The 21,650-nt window shown below is 36.8% G+C and overlaps 3 protein-coding genes across 3 annotated transcripts; 2 read left to right on the forward strand and 1 right to left on the reverse strand.

The window, feature by feature from the left end:
- Window positions 1–442: 442 nt before the first annotated feature.
- Window positions 443–5,414, reverse strand: LOC145611309 (uncharacterized). The gene is made up of 5 exons (XM_081666629.1): window positions 5,190–5,414; window positions 4,209–4,338; window positions 3,915–4,115; window positions 3,491–3,658; window positions 443–1,242 (listed from the first exon to the last, which is right to left on the reverse strand). The coding sequence occupies exons 1-5, from the start codon at window positions 5,321–5,323 to the stop codon at window positions 796–798; spliced, it is 1,080 nt and encodes a 359-aa protein (XP_081522755.1). The 5' UTR covers window positions 5,324–5,414; the 3' UTR covers window positions 443–795.
- A 2,386-nt stretch (window positions 5,415–7,800) lies between these two features.
- LOC145612004 (sm-like protein LSM5) lies at window positions 7,801–12,775 on the forward strand. The gene is made up of 4 exons (XM_081667386.1): window positions 7,801–7,955; window positions 8,072–8,195; window positions 12,271–12,343; window positions 12,434–12,775. Exons 1-4 carry the CDS (start codon window positions 7,919–7,921, stop codon window positions 12,464–12,466), a joined length of 267 nt encoding a protein of 88 aa, XP_081523512.1. The 5' UTR covers window positions 7,801–7,918; the 3' UTR covers window positions 12,467–12,775.
- Window positions 12,776–15,770: 2,995 nt separating this feature from the next.
- Window positions 15,771–21,532, forward strand: LOC145611579 (protein HEAT STRESS TOLERANT DWD 1-like). Its single transcript, XM_081666919.1, has 12 exons — window positions 15,771–15,907; window positions 15,983–16,137; window positions 16,450–16,528; window positions 16,741–16,914; window positions 17,069–17,167; window positions 17,309–17,471; window positions 17,566–17,672; window positions 17,835–17,974; window positions 18,064–18,136; window positions 20,646–20,761; window positions 20,841–20,958; window positions 21,038–21,532. The coding sequence occupies exons 1-12, from the start codon at window positions 15,857–15,859 to the stop codon at window positions 21,167–21,169; spliced, it is 1,407 nt and encodes a 468-aa protein (XP_081523045.1). The 5' UTR covers window positions 15,771–15,856; the 3' UTR covers window positions 21,170–21,532.
- The last annotated feature ends 118 nt before the right edge of the window (window positions 21,533–21,650 follow it).

The following is a 21,650-nucleotide window of genomic DNA, read 5'->3' on the forward strand; positions in this document are numbered from 1 at the left end:
TCATTCCGGCATTCCAATGCAATGAAATCATACATTGCTTGTTCCCTGGACCCTCAATGGCCAACTCGAACCATTACCATTATCTTCTCTACTCAAATTTTTGTACCCCTAAGAGTCCATGATGGAGTTGCTACGATCTTCAGCAATGAGATCTTGGGTTCTCCCATTTTCATCACCCAACTATTGTTGAATTGTACCTTAATCCATTTTCTACCTGCACAAGTGCCAAAAATAATCTGCAACGGTGATGATTCTTGGGTTTCCACTTTCCTCCATATTAACCGACTCTTGGTTTCCGACATGATTGTTATCCACCATTGTAGCCTTGTAGGAAAAAGAAAGTGAAGATTGCAGAGAAATAGCAAAGCCACCCAAAATGAATATACTGTTGAGATTTTTAAGGGAGATGAAAGCCAACAGCAGTGGGTGAACAGGTGTAGGCTGTCTTTCTGAATATCTGTACCACGTGAAATTTGATTAACTCAAGCATGATGTACATTATGTTAATGTACACCTATTGTATCATAGTATTTACCATCAACAAAACATATCACAAAAATTAAGGCAAACTTGGCAGTAAAAAGGCCAAGTCTCCTAATATATTCTCTAGAATTTGATAAACATAAAGGATTACTAAAGAAACAAACTGCTCATGATTCACTCCTTTAAAATGTTACACAAATCTTATAGGTGATGTCCAAATTTGTACATAAGCACATCTTCTTGTAAAACCAGTTCCACTGTAGCAGCATCAGTACAGTACACACAGAATAGCAAAATGAGATTCAAAATTTATTAAAACGAGTATTCCTTGAGATCTTCCTTTGAGTCACCAAATTCCACATCAGCCAAACATTCGTCAGCACTAAGGGGAGGAAGGTTTCTAGTCTTACGCTTAAGGTTATGTCTATGCCATTCACTCTTGAAGTGCTCTCTGTATTGTTTTGCATCACCTACCAAAGCGTTGCATGTGCTGCATTTGGTTTGCTTCACTTCCGGCTCAGAAGTTTTAGTACTACTTGAAACCGACTGCTTTTGTAACCTCTCACTTAGCTGATGAACAGAAGATTCTGCAGGTTCCTTGGGCAGGCTTGGTGGAATGTCTTCACTGAATTCATCAAAAGCATCAACACCAGTATCTCCCTCTGAATGAACAGAGACGGCAAGAATTTCTAGCCTGCCTTGTAGATTCCTCACAAAGCTATCAAATTCTCGGAATATACCTGGATCCAGTTCACAAACCTGCACTCATAAATCAGAGCACATGAGTACCATGGTAAAAATTTTGAGCTTATAATTCCTGTATGAGCAGGAATTCAGGAAATCAGCACCCCACACATTATTATATTAGCATACGTTGACAGGCTGACAGCAATCTCCTTGAGTCCATTTTCATGTACTCAAAAACTTTTCATCCCTCCAAAAAGGCAAAAACTAATACATAACATCAAACAATAGAGAATTGGAAAAGGCTATTCTATATTGGGCAAGGGCAAAGACTAAAGTCAATAAAAATATAACAGTCATTACAAGTTGAGCACCTAAAGGTTGTAGTATGTTTCAATGCAGGGGTGATTGACCTATGGGCCAAAGAGCAAAATAACTAAGACCTCAATCTAAACAAAACGGACATTTGAGTCGGATCATGAAACGCAAGTCTGACTAAATATTTCCAGAAATTTTAGTATATTATTGGCTAAACTCATATCATGAAGCCGAAGCCGAAGCCGAAGCCAAAGCCAAAGCCAAAACTACAGGAACACACTAACAGTATAGTTGCATATAGCTCAGGCTGTTAAAGACTTCAATTTGTCCTTGCCTAAACCAAAAGCAAGACTGATCACCCGTTTATAAATCAATTAGCAATTTAGCATCCTTTACAGCTTCCACGACACGACATGCTTTCTCGATTCCCTCATGAAAGGGGTCATTCATGCTAGACAACACCAAATTGACCTAATACTTTTCAAGTTGGCTAGTCTGTCTTCTATCCTTTCACTAGAGATGCTGCCTTCTGTAGATGTGTAACTAATACCCAGATGTCTGCTCCACATACTGAACATGCTCAAGCCAATGTATAGAATAACAAGGTGAATTGATAAACTTCCCTAGTTCCCTACTGCCTCAATATGAATCAGCACCACTAGCACCAGTCTATGAAGGAAAATAATGTTGGATTATTACCTCAAAAGTCTATGCCATGATTTAATGGAGCTCAAGAGATGTGAAACGAATGCACAATACCTTAACTATATGCCCTAGATTACTTGACCTAGGGTTTGCAACAGAAAATTGAATTTTAGGCCAGCTTTCCACGCTAGTGGTAGGGAAAGAAAACTTTCCAGGTAACAAGATTTTTCAGCAGACAGCACTAATTATAGGATCAAGATACGTAAACATTGAAGCAATGTAACACTGCTGAGAGTTTGGGGTTTTTTTCTTTTTTTTTTTTTTGGGGGGGGGGGGGGGGGGGGGGGGGGTTGGGGATGGTCAGAAACAATCCCTTTACTAGTTCCCAACAGATTCAAGTTGTGGTAGTGTACATCCAAACCTTCCCACACCCTACCAATAAAAGGATCCACGTCCATTTGTTAATGATTTTGTCGTACGGTTTCCAGAGCTTATTCATTAGGATATTGAATCATTTATGCCTTGGAGAATTAATTCTCCAGTTGAACATACAGCAAAGGCAGATCAACTTGCAGAAAGCACAACAACAGATAGCAATTCAGAGATTGAAGATTTGAAATAGCAAGGAAAAGTTTGCGTAGATAGTTCACTGAAATTCAAAAAACAGATAAGCTGGCAGGTGGAAAAGGCTTCTTGAAGTAAAATTCAACTATAATATGACCAAGTGTAACAGCGGACTGCACAGGGATGAGCACCCTTCTTAATTTTTTCATGGAATATTTGTATAGCAGTACACTATCTAAGCAATTTAGAGCAATACATAAATACTTCCTTTTAAAAAAAAAAAAATATTGCAACACTAACTTCTTCACTACACTTTAATTTTTAAATTTATTGGAAGCAAATTTTATCAAGTAACATGTTGGATTAGTTTCATTGTAGTCATCTAAAATGTCAATGTTCTTTATGGTTATTATACAAACTAAGGCAATTGGAGAGAGTTAGGATTAGTTCTTTACGGTTTCAAGTAGTACAAAAGAACTTGATACGGTTATGAGGTTTCACAATCAAGATAGCTTAACCAATTTCTGGGTAACACATACCAACTGTCCCCTAATTGTTACGATAATTAGGCACATTATCTTCAGAGATAATCCAAGTCCCAAATCATTCAAATAACACATCCAAAATAGTACTTCATTTTTCAAGATATAGGCTCAACTCCAAATTAAGTTGCAGAAATGGAAGAAAAAAAAAAAAAAAAGGACAATTTAGAGCTGCAAACACAATAGTCAAGTAAAACAATATCAGGACTGCAAAATTAGGGGATGAGATGCACTGATGTAAAGAACAAACTTACAACTGAAAGTTGATTTCCAGATTCCTCTTTTGACACAATATCCCCATGTCCTGTTTCTAGCTTCTCCTTGATAGAGGGAAAGCTCTCTGGAGAAACAGTGATTCGGAGCCTCATTGGAGATCTTTTAATGGGAAATTTCTGCTGAAGCTGACGGATAACCTCTAGTGCCTACATTATGTTCGTAATAAAATGAGGAGCTCATTACATAAGAAAAGCGAGGCCTATTTCAGGACTACGATAAAGTTGCAATTCAATAATCAAAGGCATTGGCTTAACAAAGATGCAAAACTATACTAATGACTCCAACAACAACAGAACAAGTCAAATCCATAAAGCAAGATATGAATATTGCGAGAACAAATGATTGAGATACTAGCAATTCAGGGACAAGAAATTTAAACCAATGAATTGAAAGACTCCTAACCTGCTTCTTTGAACTGCTATGGGGATCAACAGCATAGTGGATTTCATGCATCAAACGTTCAATCATACTAATTGTGTAAGGGTGCTTGGTCTCAGGATTAATAGTCTTTTGCATGACAATAGTTGCAATATCCCGAAATTGACTCGATAACTGGGCCTCCCTCTCTTTCCCTGCAACTTGAAGCTCACCTTTCTCCAAAATCTAACCAAAATAAACTTGTATCAGAAGATCAAGCTATTGTATGACTACGACATCAGAGTTTCAATATTAAAAGGCAAAGGGAATTCTGTACACCTCCAAACATATCTTTGACTGATCATCTGTCCCGAAAGCAGCAATCAAATCCTTAGACTTGGCAAGGACTCCTTTTGAAACATTGGAATACACAATTTGGGATTGCAATACTTCATCTATATCTCTCTCTCTGTTTCAAAATAGTAACAAACTCATAACATAAATAATGAAGAAGAATTCACATTTAAGGAGCAATTGCTAAACCTAATATCACATCAAATTTCAGCAAATCAAAAACTCACAATGTGTTTAACCCCTATTTTTTTCCTAATTAACTCATTTCTCAACCAAAACTTTCTTGTCTGGTCACACATCCACCATAGCATACACATCTCCACCACATAAATCTTAAAGAGAACATCAATTCAATACCGCATAATAGTGCAGGCCATAAGATAGAATTCTAATAATAACATATACAAAAAATGTTATTATGTAATATATTTTCGGATTAATCTCATTTTATAAAATCAAAATAACATCATTTTGTAATTTTAATTAGTAAAACATTAATACAAGTAAGATGGGTAAATACTTGGAGGTAAAACCCAAAAAGGAAATTGATTAAATGTTACAAAACTCTCATCAAATCAAAGCAATCCATTCATACAAGTAAGAAAGAACCCTAATCAAATATGACCCAAGATATAAAAAAAAAAAAGTCATTATGAAAAATAATTTTGGATTAGTCTCGTTTTATACTATCAAAATAACATCATTTTGTAATTTTAATTAGTAAAACATTAACACGAGTAAAATGGGTGAATTCTTGGAGGTAAAACCCAGAAAGAAAATCAATTATATACTACAAAACTCTCATCAAATCAAACCAATTCATCCATACAAGTAAGAAAGAACCCTAATCAAATTAGACCCATCATTGAATTAGAAAGAAACACACCCAAATGAAGGTTTAAATTGAAAACACAATGAATAATTCATTTGAAAAAGTAAAAAGTGAAGAAAGGGAGAGAAAATTACACGCCAGAACGCCAAGAGAGGACTTTGTTCTTGTAGCAAGCAATTTCAAAGCGGTTGCCATGCTTCTTCAATCGAACGACGGCAACGTTTGTGAGGCGTTTCTGTCCTATCGGCTGTAACAACGTCCTCGACATTTTTGTATCTTTTTTCAACCTTGGCTTTGTCTACTGCCGCCGCTTCCACCGTCTATAGGGAGGAGTTGTAATGGGTGCTTTCTATGTTTTTGTGAATACGGGTTTTAGAACTATGCACATGTGGATTCATTTTTACTCATTTTTTTCACTTTATATAGTACGGACTACGGAGTAAATAAAATGTTATGGGATACTTTCGTAATGATCGTGCTCCCTCTATTTTGTAATAATCGTAATAAACCAATAAGTGGGGTCGTGGAATTAGGTAGTTGACATACGGAGTAGTGTTTTTGATTCAATGGGGGTATAAGAGTAATTTAACTTTGAGATATTGAAATCTATTTTTGAAACAGGGTGTATTTAGGGTCTGTTCTCTTTAAATTATTTTCAGTTTGGTTCCTAATTTCCCTCTCTCATAAAATATTCAATTCAGTTCAGTTCAGGCAATTAAGGGCCTTTATTACATTTACTGAACTGAATTGATTGGAGCTGAATAAAGCCAAAATGAATATTTTATGAAAGAAGGATATTAGAAACTGAATTGAACTGAAATTAAGCTAGAGTGAACAGGCCTTAGTGGGATAAACTCTATAAATTAGTTTTTCACCTAACACACCAAATTACTCCCTCCGTCCCATATTAGGACACTTGACTTTTTTCCGCAACTTTGACATCTTTTTTTTTTTTAATAAAAAACTGAAACTTAATTATTCCACATAGACAAGGAAACAACAGTCAATTACGGAGAAAAAAAAAAACATTAAAATATATATGGTGGTGTTTGGTAAGATAATTGAAAATGGAGTGGAAAGGAAACAGATAAGAGAGGGAAAAAGAATCATTTAACCCTTACCTTTTCATATGTTTGGTTTAACCATGGAAATGATTTACTTAAACATAATTTTCTATCTTTTATTTTATAAGGGTAAGGGTAAGTATTACCTTAAGGGGTCGTTTGGTTCGTACGGGCTAAACGGAATGGAATGAACAACCATTCCATGTAATATGTTGTTTATTTTAAAATAACAAAGTGAATCACCACTACCTCAGCACCACCACCAACACCACCACACAACCCCTTTTCATTCACTTTCCCACTCCTCCAGCCATCCCACCGTCCAACTACCACCGTCGCACCTCCCCCATCCCTCCCCTCCCCGGAATACCTTATTTTATTCCCTTTCAATTCGAACCCCAAAAACCCATATAAGAACCCTAAAATCCCAGAAAAACCCCTATTAAGAAATCCAACAATTTCACGTTTTTTCTTTCAATTCGAACTTGGCTGAATCAAACAAATATTCGCTCGTTTTTCTTCAATTGAACTTTGCTCGTTTTTCTTCAATTCAAACTTCGATCGTTGGTGGGGGGGAAGGTTTTCCGGAGAGTGGAGATGTTTTCGGGGAAGGGGAGGGATTGGGGAGGTGCGAAGACCTCCCTCGAGGGGTAGGGGAGGTGCGAACAAGGGCAAAGAGTTCCGACGAGGGGTCGGGGAAGGTTTTTTAAGGAGCTGCGAGATTGTTGGGGGGTCGGCGAGTAGCGGGGGAGGGGTGGTGAGGTTGCTGGGGGTCGGCGATGGCTAGTGGAGGGACGTCGAGGTTGCTGGGTGGTGGTTGTGCGTTGTGGGTAGGGTAGAAGGGTGGTGGCTGATGTGGCATGGTGGTGGCTAAGGAAAGGGAATGGAAAAGTCTAGGGGAGTGGGGAATCAATTTAGAGTGATTTTGGGTACACTCAAAAATAAAAATGGGTAAAGGGAATGATTAAAAGTGACAAACAAACAGCAACAAAGAGAATGAGACTTGTTCATTTCCTTTCCCTTTATTTATTAACCCAATTAAATGACCACTAAGTTTAAGAGAGATTACAATTAGGTGGAAATTGGTACCCTTAGGTAATGGTAACGATAATGGTTTAATTAGATCCGTTTCCAACCCAAAAGGTGTTTGGTTCGCGGAATATAGGTATGAGATATGTGTTTAAAATGACTAAAACCCATACCATATGTTTGGTTGTCAAAAATATGACTCATACCTCAAATCCATGAGGTATGGGGTAAAAAAACCTTGGGTGAGAGTGGATTTGACTCATTCCATTCGCTTATGTATCAAATGGATGGTGTTAAGGGGATGAGATTTCATTCCATAATTAAACCAAACACACGATATTAAGTATCAAATTCCAACTAGATAACCCTAGTCCTGATTCTAAACTCATATTGCTTTGCGAAATTTGGGTAAATAAATTAAGTAAATTTACTGATTTTTACTAATTAAAAATTATTTTTACAAACTAAATTAATTTTTACTAGACAAACTAGGCTAACAAAGGGAGTATTTTTTGGTGTTTAGAGAAGCTACATAAGCGGGTGATGAGAACCGATCGCACTTAAAATCGGGAGGAAAGATCTAACCACTTGAGCAGTTGAGCTATTCCTCAATCTCACTCTGGGAGTATTTAAGTGCATCACTCCTCTGGTGGTTCGGTGGTTTAACAGTTGAAGCTAGTCGAAGTGACAGTATCCCTCCCATTTCCCCCAACTCTCTCTCTCTCTCTCTCTCTCTCCCCCTCCTCTGTAAGCTTCGATATTACATTCAAATGTCGTCAAACAACCCCTCCCAACTCCTTCCTTCAGGTTCTTCTTTTCTTCTGCTTTCAATTTTCAATCTCTATTTTCCTCTTTCTGAATTTGAATTTGAATTCAATTTAATTAATTAATTAATTTTTGGTGTTGAAATTGAATATTGGCAGAGCTGATTGACAGATGCATAGGTTCCAAGATTTGGGTGATTATGAAGGGGGATAAGGAGCTTGTTGGTACTCTTCGAGGTTTCGATGTCTATGTTAACATGGTCCTTGAAGATGTTACTGAATAGTATGCTTTCTCTCTCCTCTTTTTCTTGCTTTTTTTCAATTTAGGGTTTAAAAGTTTTGGGTATTGAATTACTCTTAATATGTTGCCATTGAATTACTCAAAATATGCTGCAATTTAAGGTTTAGGGTTTTAGCTTTTAAGTATTGAATTACTCATAATATGTTGCAATTGAGCTAATGCTAGGGTTTAGGGTTTTTAGCTGTGACCCTTATTGAGCTGTTGCTTTTGTCTATTGGGTTTGTACAGAAATATATGAAATTGGTCATTTTTGGGTAATGAATTGATTTTACATCAGGGTTTCTCGAAATTTGGAAAATTTGCCTTGGGTTAGAGATTTACACTAGCGAGGGAAAAGGAAAAGAACCAGGAAAGTCTCCATACTATAATGCAATTATATATTGACAGTCTTCAATTGCTGGGTTAATTTAATCTGGTTATGTTTCTGAGTGATAATATATGGGATGAGATTGTATCTTATGTCAACATTGTGGTTTTTGCGTTTTACGATGACCATGATATCTAATGATTTATAGGAGTGATTTTGGCTACGGAACAATTAGTCAAAGTTGTTTAGCTGTTTACCAGCTCCCGTAATTTTAGAGTTTTTGCTACTCCCTCTGCCGGTCTGCCCCAAGAAAATTTTCATTCTATACAAAATGTTTGTCCCCTGTTAAACTTTTCATTTCTTATTTTGGGTGGGTCTGCTAAATTATTGTTTTTTATTCTCTTATCTTTCACTTTCTCTCACCTTCCCAAAGACATCTGATTATACTTATAATGCCACTATGATTTCTCCTTCCAAACTTGTACTCATTAATGGAAAGAATGGAGGGAGTAGTTGCAAATTTTCATTGTTAGTGAGGTAGAAAATCTGTACATTCTCTCTCTCTCAAACTCCCCTCTACCCCCCCCCCCCTTCTTTTCTTTTACTATATAAATAGTTTGCCTCCCAAGTATTGTTGTTTACAAGGAGGCTTAGAGCAGTTGAGTTTCATTGTGCCATGAATTTTAAGTTATGGAGATCTTGATGTCTGGCTTTCAGGGTTTCTACTCTGTGTTCTCCCCTTTGTCTCAAGATCTGTTTTTTTTTTTTTTTTTTTTTTTTTTTTTTTTTCCCTTTTGAACATTTTCTAATGAGGATCAATATGGCTAATTTAAAGCACTGTTAAAATTCTTAAAGGGGTTGTATTGTGGGTATCATCGTGTGAGTTAGTCCATGCATCATAGGTAAGACACCCTTTGTGAAGGGTGCTAAGATTTCATTCTTGACTGTTCCTGTCACATTGGCAGCAGGGGCTGCAGGGAATTTGATCCTGCTTGGAGTTTAATGCAAGACACGGTGAGTTAATGGTTTAGTGTGGGCTGCTCTACAAATGGGAACTTTTTGATGTGAGACGCAAGTCAGGAAGCATCATGTTGGTGATGGGATTTGTTGTAATAGTGTTAGTGGGTTGGCCAATATATGCATTTGGCTTAGGTTTAGGATGCCTCTGTTACTTTGGAATCAAATCCTTTATAGGCCAAATGGCCTATACTATAGTGGGTTTGGACTATTTCACTGATGAAACTTCAATGGCGATAGAATGTGTCGTTTTAGGTTATTTCCTGGAGAATATTGTTGGTTTTATAGATAGCTTAAGGGAAATGTTGTTTTTAGCTGTAGTTCTTTTGGCAAAAGCTATTGCAGTTGTATCAAGCTGCATTAATTACAAGTTAATTAGCTGAATCTAGTGGACTCTTTAAGTTAAGATTGGTAGAAACTGGTATTTCAAAACTATGAGCCAACACTATTTGATGTCCCTTTCTTTATATCATATGGTTCCTTATGATGATTCATGTTAGCCAACCCCAAATTATTTTGGGACTAAGGCTTTGTTATTATTGTTGTACCATTTACGAGACTACTTAAAGCATTTTATTGTGTTCAATTGTTCATCTATCGTCTACTTTGTGTGGTTTCGTACTGGGGTATGGAGCTTACTTATTGGAAAATGGATTAGAGTGTGCTTAAATTAAGCGTTTCAAGGTTTTGGACAATCTACCCCTCTATAATTAAGAACAAGATGTGTTTTCCACGGGTTCTTGCTGTGCGTCTACATTCCTCTTTATAATTTATTTTTTATGTTATCTGATCACGTGAGCATTTTAGCCTGGTTATATAATTTTATCTATTCCATGATATGGACTACCTGACTTACTCTTTCATATTTTTATGTCACTTGAAGTATCAAGGTGCTATTGCTGAGTCAAGTTAATTTCCAATGCAACACTTGACTTTATGTACCAATACAATAACATCTAATAGTTCCTTACTTTGTGCATAGTCTTTAAGACAACTTATATTGGTATGGAGGGAGGACCTCCTACTTCTTGGAGATTCTATAGCCAATAGTTATGGCCGTGATGAGCTCTGGTCAAATGGCATTCCTTGTAATATGAAGATGTCTTATTTATCAATTAATTATGGACTTATTATATAGTTAGTTTCAAGGATGCTAGCAGACTTGCAAATTATTTCTTCACTTTACCTGTTTGAAGGTCTAGATTTAAAAGTTTAAAGCTGTATCTGCAGAGTTTGTGGGTTGTATTAAAATACTTTTCTATAATTCATTGAAAATGCTTTGGTAAGATGAGTTAGCTGATCCTTCTGTTGGCAGTGTCAAGTTCATCAACATATAAGATGTTTAAATCCTTAACCTTTCCTGGTATAATGTTATGAATCTTATGATTGGGACACCACTCATAATGCTACTCCTTCAATTCTTTGTATGCCACTTTGATTCTACACAATTATTAATATAATGTAATGTATGCTGAAAAGAAAAATTGTGGAAAGGACTAAAGGATAGAAGTTGTGTTCTGCTTAAATGCCAATTTTGGATACTAAGACCAACTAAAAATCATAAATGTGTTTTGAGATTATTAAAGCTGGATGTTAATCTGAAATTTCAAGTTTTCTATGTAAGTCAGTAAGTGTGTACTGTGTAGACAACTAGAAGAATTAATAGAATTGCTGTCTAACCCTATGACTTATCCTGAACCTCACATTACAGTATGACATGTCATGGTTTAGTGAATTTTGGTCCTGTCATTTATATTTTGTTGGTGCCTTTGTCGGAATAGAGCTATAATTCATTGAGTTAAAGTATGAACATAGAAATCGAAGAGAGATTGATGAGAAATAGAGGTGTCTAGACCTAGTCTTATTTCCACTTATTTGTTAAGTTTAGATAAGGGTTAATAATTTCATATAAGATAGCTTCTAGAAAATTATGTTCAAAATTTATAAGAGTTGACATTTGCTCACATAATGTATTTTTGCTTGGAAGGGTCTTTGGTAAGAAAGGTGGTTCACACAGTCACAGCTGGTTTGGTGGGAAAATATTGGTTTAAGGTTAAACACTTGTGTATTTTAACAATGGTATTCCCTTTTTTTTTTTTTTTTTTTTTACTATTTTGGCGCGGATTGATTCTGGGGTGACTATTTTAATGTAAATCCTTTGTGAAAGGTTGAGGAATCAATTATACAATTTGTATCGGTCTGTTCTGGTTGCAAGTAAGGTGGTTGATACCTTAGATTGGCTGGAGCCTGGACAAATGATGTGATTCTTTAGGTAGGAGGTGAGTGAACCTGTCCGCTTAAATTGCTTGAGTCCGTAAAAGTGAGTGGAAAGAATTTGTGCTGGTTATAAGCTGACTATTGAAGGAAGGCTATGCGAATAATTCTCAGAGTTCAATATATATGGATAATTACGGTACTATGAAAAATGGTACTCATCGATAATGTGATTCTTTTTTTTTTTTTTTTTGAGAGAAATCGATAATGTGATTCTAGAGAAACAAATAAATTTTAGATTATTTGCTCAATTAATCTTACCTTTTTGGTTCAATATCCAATCATTTGCTTTGGGTTTCTCTTAAATTCTGACTCGTCTCCCATCATCGTTTGAGCTGTATGGTTGTCATTCTTTTTTGGTGCATGGTAGAGCCGAGTATCTGATGTCAAAATCTATCTTTAACTTGGTATTGCTGTTGATTTATACCTTCATTATCTGATCTCTCGACTATATGACAGTGAAATAACTGCTGAAGGACGAAGAATCACAAAACTTGATCAGATTCTGCTTAATGGAAATAATATTGCAATTGTAAGTAGGCTGATTGATTGGTCTCTTTTTTGAAAAATTATTATGCAAGGACTAGAAAAATATCTTAACTGATGTTGTTGGGTGATGCAGTTGGTTCCTGGTGGTTCACCTGATTCAGAATGACAGCTTATTGCCTCTCATGTGTAGCGTGATTCTTTTGGTGTTTATGACCTTGACGAGTTATTAGTTTACTGAATAGTTTGGCCTGGCAGAGAATCTCTGATGCCTTGAGCTGATTTTAAAGTGTCACTGGAAAAACAGGGTGGCAGCAATTTAATCGTACAGTGATGTATTATTACTTATGTTTTGATTATGGCAGTGAGGTTCAATTATTTGGAAAGCCTATCACTGCCAATGCTTGGACATCAACACTGCTATAGATGTTATTTGCTGAAATGATAGTTTAATGCTAAACTAATTTATATTTAGAAATGCTCTCACCCTTGTGTTCTAACATCCTCGTGTACATTTTTTTAAATGCTAGTTAGATCATATTGGCATTTTGCCCATGGACGTAATTTCTATGGTTTGACGTAAGTTGATTCTATATTATGCATGGAGTATTTGGCAGCAACATACGATGATGCAAAGCTTATGCTTTTGTCTGGTTTGGTGCAGTCTGCAAATGTTGTGTGTTTTTTCAATGCCCAAATCGTAGTGCAAACACATTACTCTTCATGAAGTCCGTATCTTTGGCATAATATTAGCCAATGTCACTCATTTGATCCGTTACACGGGAGCAATTTCATATTTGATAGGACCGGTACCATATAATGATACAAAAACAAGGGTAAATTTGTATGTTTAAGTAAAATACAAAGTAGATTACAAGGGTGAACTTTATAGTTTAAGTAAAATTTTAGTTGTTCTAAACTTCTAGGGTTAACGTTCAAAGCCTCACTTGATTGTTCTTCATTGCTTCAGTTATCTACTTAATGGTTTTTTTTAGAGGGTGGTGTTGAATTGTTCGGTCGACTTTTCTAGATCTTGCCTAGTGACAGGCTTTAATTCCCTTCATCGACAAGTTGTTATCTCCTTGTATCCTCCCGATTGGATTGTTAATTGTTCCGTGGTTTACGGGGTGGGTGGGACTGACCTTGAGTATTATCGGTTCGATAAGTGGTTACCATGATTTTTGTGGACAATATTCCCCACAGACGACGCCAATTGTGTTTATGCAAATGAATTCCAAGATTTGAGTTTGGGGGAGCTTGCTCGCTTGGTCAAATCGAGTCCTACAAAACAAAGACGGTAAATCGAGTCCAATATTCCGAAGGTCAAGTCAGTTAATCGTTTAGAGAGAGAAAGTTTGCAGAGAGAGAGTGTGTGGAGAAAATTAAGTACCCAACTTATATGTGTTGACCAATATTAATAGAGGAGAACTAACAAACTAAGGGCTTGTTTGACATCGTTTTCTGTTTTCTGTTTTTTTTTAAAAGAAAAATTGCTCCCATTAATCTGAACTTTGCCTCGTCCGCCGAAAATAATCCCAACTTTCGTTTATTATCTATTGCACCCAACTTTAGGGGGTATTAATTTTCGTTGCACCCAATAGGTCATCTAACCTGATGTAGCAGGTCACCTAGCCACGTGTCAGCGTATGATTGGCTTAAATTTTTTTTTAAAAAAAAAAAAACAAAAAAACAAAAAAAAAAATAAAAACCCCACAAACCACCCATACCCAGCAGCCGGCCACCACACCCCCACCCTCACCCCGCCGGGAAATCACCCCCACCCCCGAAAAACACCTCCCCAGGTGCCGGAAACCACCGCCCATCCCCGGAAACCCCTCCCCTCCCTCGAAACCCACCCCTTCCCTTCCCCCACCCCCGAAAACCCCTCCCCCACCCACGAAAACCCCAGAAAATCACCTACCCCGAAAATTAATTTCCACCGTCCACCCCCGGAAACCCATCCCCCACCCTCAGAAAACCCTGACGGAACCCCTAGCGATGGCTAGGGAGGTCCGATTAGGGTTTTCGAGGGTGGGGGATGGGTTTTAGGTGGTTTTGCGGGAGAGTGGTTGCGGGAGAGGGTGGGGAGGGTGGTTGCGGAAGAGGGAGGGTTTCGGGGAGGGTGGTTGCGGGAGAGGGGGTCGGCGCCGGTGATGGTGGTGCTGGTGCTGGTGATGGCAGTGCTGGAGTGCTGGTGGCTGTTGGGGTTTTTTTTTTTTTTTAATTATGTTTTTAATTTTTTTTTCCCTATTTTTTTTCAACCAATTACATGTTGACACATGTGAAAAAAAAAATTAGAAATGTTTACCTGATTTACCGGTTGCAGGTCATTTGGGTGCAACGAAAATTAATACCCCCTAAAGTTGGGTGCAATAGATAATAAACGAAAGTTGGGATTATTTTCGGCGGATGAGGCAAAGTTCAGATTAATGGGAGCAATTTTTCCTTTTTTAAAAACAAAAAACCAAAAACAGGAAACAAGAAAAAGGTGTTTCCACTTTTCTGTTGTCAGTTTTCAAAATTATCATGATTTTAATAAGTTTGACTAATTTTTGTTTAATTATTTGACTTATATAATATGAGTTTGAAAACCAAAAAACAGAAAATCACAGCAATACCAAACGAACCCTAACTAATTGATTAGGGTTCATATTAGGGTTCTAGATCGTTTTAGACCGTGTTAGACATTAATGGGCCATATTAGGGTTTCCCGGGATATGTGTTGAGCATGATTATGGAATATTCATGGTCTAGGGTTTATTCCAAGGGCATTACAATTATTTCATCATTTTTATTGAGTTGAGTCTATAGTGGGACTTGAACAAAATGTTATGCTCAAAACAAACTTCATTTGGACCTTCTAAAGCATCATGAAGTTAAAGACTGTGGCAAAGAATCAAAGTAAAAAATTAGAGGCCAGGTGATAAAAAATCAGGTCAAATCGGGCTCATGCACAAAATTTTATTCTCAACCGCGTAAATTAGCGGGTCATTGGGCCAAAACGAGCTTTTTTCGGGTAGGGTTCATTTTTTTGCATTGCTTAAACTCGATTTTTATTTTTATTTTTTTTGTTTTTTCGCCCAGACTAGCGGGCCATTGATGAATTCAAGTTTATTTATGAGATAAATCTGTGAATATATCTCCTTTCACAACTTAGGGCCTGTTCACATTTACTTAATTTCAGTTCAGCTCCAATCAGTTCAGTTCAATTCATTTCAGTTCAGCTCTTAATTTCCCTCTCACATAAAATATTCATTTCGACTCAATTCAGTTCAGTTCAGCTCCAATCAGTTCAGTTCAGTTCAGCTCCAATCAGTTCAGTTTACTTTAGCTCCAATCAGTTCAGTTCACTTCAGCTCAGTTAAGTAAATGTGAATAGACCCTTAATATAATCATGTGACAATTTTTTAAAAGGTTAAATTAAGGTTATTAACTTTTCACATAAACCCTAAACCCCAGGAAGACACATAAATCACCAATTCAATTAGTAGACACTCCTCTCCTCTCCTTTTCAGCAGCAGCGGCAGCAGCCATTGTTGAAGCTTGAACATCTAAATCAATGGCACGAAGCATTAAAAACCCCAAGAAAGCTAAGAGGAAGAAGTCCAAGGTTATTCAATCTTCCCCTCTTCCTCCCAATTTTTTTATTTGTCATCAATCAATTATGCTTCTGTATTGTTTTTAGGGTTCAAATGATTCCGAGGCTTCATCATCTACGATGCCGCCGCCACGAGTATGGCAACCAGGTGTCGATACTGTCGGAGAAGATGAAGAACTTCAGTGGGACCCTTCTGCTTACAATTCTTATCATGCCTTCCATATGGGTTGGCCTTGTTTAAGGTTTTCTCTTTTTCCCTTATTTTTTTCATGGTTTTTGCACAAATTTATTTCGCAATGTTGTATTACCTCCGTTTCATATTATTTGCAATTTTGGGTATTATTATTTGTGAGATATAAAATAATCGTTGCAAATCATATGAAATGGAGTTAGTAATATGTATTGGTGTTTGGGTTGTTGAAGATTAATGTTAATTCATTTCACTGATTTGGGTGCTGTAAATTCTTAGCATGTTAGTTGATAGTGCTTTTATCTTCATGAAGTGGAGGGTGATTTAGGCCTTGACTGGTTCTTTTTTGTGATTAATATTGCAGTTTTGATATTATTCAAGATTCACTAGGATTGGTTAGAACTGAATTTCCTCATACCGTCTATGTTGTCGCCGGAACTCAGGTGAGTTCTATCAAATGTTTTGAACTGTTATCAGTTACTTAACATAAAATCTGTGTTGGTTTACATGGTAAAGGCATCATCTTGTATTGGTTACTGACTTACTGTGAATGTTCTGTACCCTTCATAAAGTTGTGACCTTTCAAATATCTTTGCCAGGCTTAAGGTTGTTTAATTTTTATTCTTTTACTAAATTGATGATTATTCGTTTGCAGGCAGACAAACCATCATTGAATTCTATTGAAATATTCAAGGTATCAAACATTTCTGGTAAAAGGCGTGAATTAGTACCTAAAAAAGCTGCCGATGGCTCAGACATGGAAAGTGATAGTGACAGTGATGAAGATGATGATGAGGATGAGCATGGATCAAAACAACCTATATTGCAGGCAAGAACTCATTTGCATTTGATTTCAGCTTCATGGGCTTGGTCTACTCTTTTTGAGATGTTTATGCGATGGAGATAGAGATAACATGTTATCTACGAGCCATTGCATTTATATATTCATGAGATTTTACTGAAGTGTTTTGATTATTTTGCAGCTGCGCAGGGTGGCTCATCAAGGATGCATTAATCGAATTCGATCCATGCCACAAAGTCCCCACATTTGTGCCACTTGGGGGGATACAGGTTTTGTGCAGGTTAGTTCAAAGGGTTTTATAATTCCTATGCACTACAATCATGTAGACTTTTATGTTGGTGTACTGAGGTGTACACCCATGGCTATCGGCCACCCTGCTTATTTTTGTGCCTTTATAACCAGTTGGGAATCTTGTCTACAGGTTTGGGACTTTAGTGCTCATCTCAATTTCTTAGCTGAATCAACAGACACCAGTCGGGGTGGAAATTCTGTGGCTAATCAAGCACCACTGTGTATGTTCAGACATAAAGATGAAGGATATGCCATGGATTGGAGTCCCCGTGAAGCTGGGAAGCTTGTAACTGGTGAGATGACTATATATTTGTGTGACATTCATTCTTTTGTCGACGATTCTTTGATGATTTATTGCTGATACGAGCTGCTTATTTGTATGTGAAGGTGATTGTCAAAATTCTATTTATTTGTGGGAACCCACATCTGGAACAAAATGGAATGTTGATAAAAATCCATTTGTTGGACACACTGCTAGCGTGGAAGATCTGCAGGTACACTTGTGTATTTTTTTAATGATTCTTTTTTAGGCAGGAGTTGAGTATATTCAAGAACATTGATTTTTCTATTGGCATGGAGAGGAAATTGCAAGGGATTATTACGTAAAATGGTGTTTTGTACTTTGTTCACTCCTGTTTTGATGTGTTAACTTACAGTGGAGTCCTGGCGAGGACTGTGTATTTGCTTCTGCCTCTGTTGATAAGACCATTGCAATATGGGATACTCGTTTGGGGAAATCTCCTGCAATGTCATTTAAAGCCCATGATGCAGATGTAAATGTAATCTCATGGAACAGGTTAAAATTCTGTTATCTCACGTTTTTATCTTATTCATTATTTTACCACTCTGCATATTTTGATTGATTTGGCACTTTCTTGGCATCAGGTTACAAAGCTATATGCTTGCATCAGGTAGCGATGATGGGTCGTTTTCCATTTTTAATCTTAAAATGATTAAGGTACACTGTTTTGCATCTGATAGGCCAATACACATGTGACCTAAAATTTTCTTTTTCAAGCAACATAACTATATCTAAATACTTTGTTTTGCTTTTGTCTATGATTGGATTGCCTTAAATGCTTCTCTTAATTGTGTTAGGTGTGAGGCTTAATGAATATATTATGCACAGATGAAGCATAAGAATTGTTTAAAGCTTGCATTATATTATGCTTAGTTCTTTATCATTCGTAATAAGCATCATATTTCGAATAAAGCCAACATCTGAGTTAGGCATGTAGTTATGAACCTTTGAAAAGTTTACAGGATGATCGAGCATCACAGTTTGCTTTAATGAAGGAAAAAAAATGTCATGAAATGTGGTTTGAGAAAGAATGTGCTTTGGGATATATGTGTGTGTGCACGGCTGCGCACATTTGGGAATGCTTTAATGCCCCATCAAAGCAATCCTTAAAGCAGTGATTTCCTTGGCTAATTAGAATGTTGCTTCTGGGATAGAGATCATCTTTTCAATGATACGGTTTTGTTTGGAAAATGTTTTTTTAGTCATTGTTTGGCTCTTAGATTGCAGATGTAGTCAAACAATTTGAAAAAAATAAACGGTGTATTCATTGATACTGACTCTGAAGAAGCTAATTCTAAGAGCTTTTTTTTTAAGCTGATTGTACCTAACATCTTAAACCACCAAACTGTAGATAACTCGATACAGACATTCAAACATTATTAGCTAGTCAAACAAGCCAAGTAGCCCTCTTTTGTTTAAGAAGATACTAAACTTGCGTTGAGGGGCAGGGAGATATGCGAATTTAAGGTGCTTCTTGATGCATATTGCAAACAGGTTAAGAAAATGATGCCAATGTCTCTGTCATGGTATTTGACTATCTGTTAGAGCTGGCCTTGGCCAGGTCGTACTCAAAAAGTCTGTGCTTGGATCTAGGTATCTGATTGAGCAACATTTTGGGTTGAAAAGTTGGCTGAAGCTGGTAATATCAGATCAGGCCTGATCACTTAAGTGTTACAAAAACTCCATTTGGGCAGGGCACAGCTGCATTAGAGGGCTTGGTCAACGGAGTCAGTCTGGGCTGACTTGACCAGCTGTAGTACACTAGTACATGTTAAAAAGATTGACGTCTTAAGTCTATTTGGACCTTGCACACCTCCAAAAGATAGCTGGGCAATTGGTCTGGCTGGGCTGATTTAGCCAGCGCTAGTACATGTAAATGAATTGACTATTAAGTCCTTTTTTCCCCTTTCATCAGCATGACTTTGCCAAATTATGATTCATTGTCCGAGGCGTCTTTTGTCTATTAGCTGTCATGTATGTATGTGTTTGATCTAATTGGGTGAGATGCTTGAGTGTATCTTCTGGTGCTGGGTTTGGTGCACACTTGAGTTTAAATTGCCCCATATTTTTCTCTTTCACTTTTATTTTCTTTGGGTGCAAAGAGTTAAAAGTATGCGCAGCCTTTGATCATGACTTGTTCTTTAGGAGAGTAAAAACAAAAACAAGTAATAAACATGAAGAGAAGAAGTTATAAAGAGATAAGGAATGATGATCATGCCATGGAGTTGTCTAAAAAGGAGAGAGTGAGAGAGCAGGAATATGAAAGCAAAACGTTGGGTAACCATTAGGATTACTTGGTCATAGTTGGGCATGTGTGAGGAGGATGAAAAATAGACCAATAGTTAATTGCTCTAAGGGTGCCTATTAAATTTAGAAGAGGCTTTGACTAGTGTAGAACCACACTGCTATTCTTTTAGTGATGTGCTATTGGCTAATACCTTGAAGCTCTTCTTTCTTGTCATGTGCCCTAGTTTTGACGACCTTTCATTTTAGCATTGATTAACCTGTCTAGCCAATACACTCTGTTTCTGTGATGGGCTCCTGTTCAAGCTTTTGTCCATAGTAGAATGGACCAAGGACATGGAAAAAACATTACTTCATTATTGCATTTGCAATATTATGTTCACCCTGTTCCTCATATAGGTCATAGTTTCTACAATTGGCACTGTTGAGGACTTGTTAATGTTTATTCTTTATATTGCCACATTATAACTCTTCTGAAGAAAAGTAGGTTAATATGTGACCGATAGTTGGCACTGTTGACGACTTGTTAATGTTTGTTCTTTTTATTGCCACATCATAACTGAACAAGAAGTTGGTTAATATGTGACCGTTTATGTCATTATGTGCATTGTCAGATTTGAACCTTTCATCATTGGGGTGTAAAATACGAAGTGAGAATTTTCATTGAGTTATATAAATGGCATTTTAGTTCAACCAAAAAACAAAAAATGGAATTATAGTTACGCAGTTTCTAATATTTTTGTGTAAGAATAAAGTTTGTGGCTAGCACCAATTGGTTTCATGATTGATCCAATCAATTTTTTTCTCCTCGGAAACAAATAATGCGAAATACATGTGCTAATTTAGTTACGGAGAAATGGATATAGACTGGAGAGGCTTTGTGTTCTGACATTTACTGTATATTGATTACATTTCTTTTCAGGATGGTGAACCGATGTTGGCACATTTTACTCACCATAAACACCCTATCACTTCCATTGAATGGAGTCCCCATGAGGATTCTGTATTGGCAGTCTCTTCAGCCGACCATCAGCTGACGTAAGAATAACTTGATTAGTTGTGATGTATAATGCTTGTTTTTGCTTGATATCTGATACTTTTATGCTCTCCATTTCAGAATTTGGGATCTAGCACTAGAAAGAGATGAAGAAGAAGAGGCAGAATTTAAATCTCTAACAGAAGACAAAGTGGATGCTCCTGAGGAATTGCCTCCACAGCTTTTATTCGTCCATCAGGTTATATCACTAAAGGTATCATAAGTTGGTATGTTGCTGTCTTTGGTGCTAACTGTTTTTCATCCCAATTGTGTTACAGGGCCAGAAGGACTTGAAGGAGCTACGTTGGCATGCCCAGATACCAGGAATGATCATATCAACTGCTGCTGATGGTTTTAACGTCTTAATGCCTTCAAATGTCGAACGAAGCCTTCCACCGAATGGTGCTTGAAGCATAGATGTTCAAGAATGATCATATCAACTCCTGTTGATGGTATTTAACGTCTTAATGCCTTCAAATGTTGAAAGAAACTTTCCAGCGAGTGGTGCTTGAAACATGGATCTTGCATATGGTCTTCCTATGCATTCCCAAATGGCAGCACCAAATGTTGTGATGACCACTGCTTGGCTAGGCATCTGAGTTTCAATAACAGCAAATTTTGTATTAGTTCTTCTAGATTTTATGGTAATTTAATTTTCTTGGTCATGGTGGTGGAACAGGCTAGTAATTTGGTTCTCTGTTGTGTAATTATTGTTGGCTATAATTGCTTTAATGACTTTACTGTTTTGATATAAATGTAACAATTACGTCTGAGTCTGTCCCAAAAAAAAAAAAAAAAAAAAAAAGTATAATGATTAAATTTAAAGTTTCGATTTAATTATTTATTTATTTATTTATTTTTTTTGAACTTTTTGTTAATGTGTCTTTTCAA

Source organism: Chenopodium album, chromosome 24, assembly GCF_948465745.1.
Source record: "Chenopodium album chromosome 24, dcCheAlbu1.1, whole genome shotgun sequence".
Lineage (NCBI taxonomy): Eukaryota > Viridiplantae > Streptophyta > Magnoliopsida > Caryophyllales > Amaranthaceae > Chenopodium > Chenopodium album.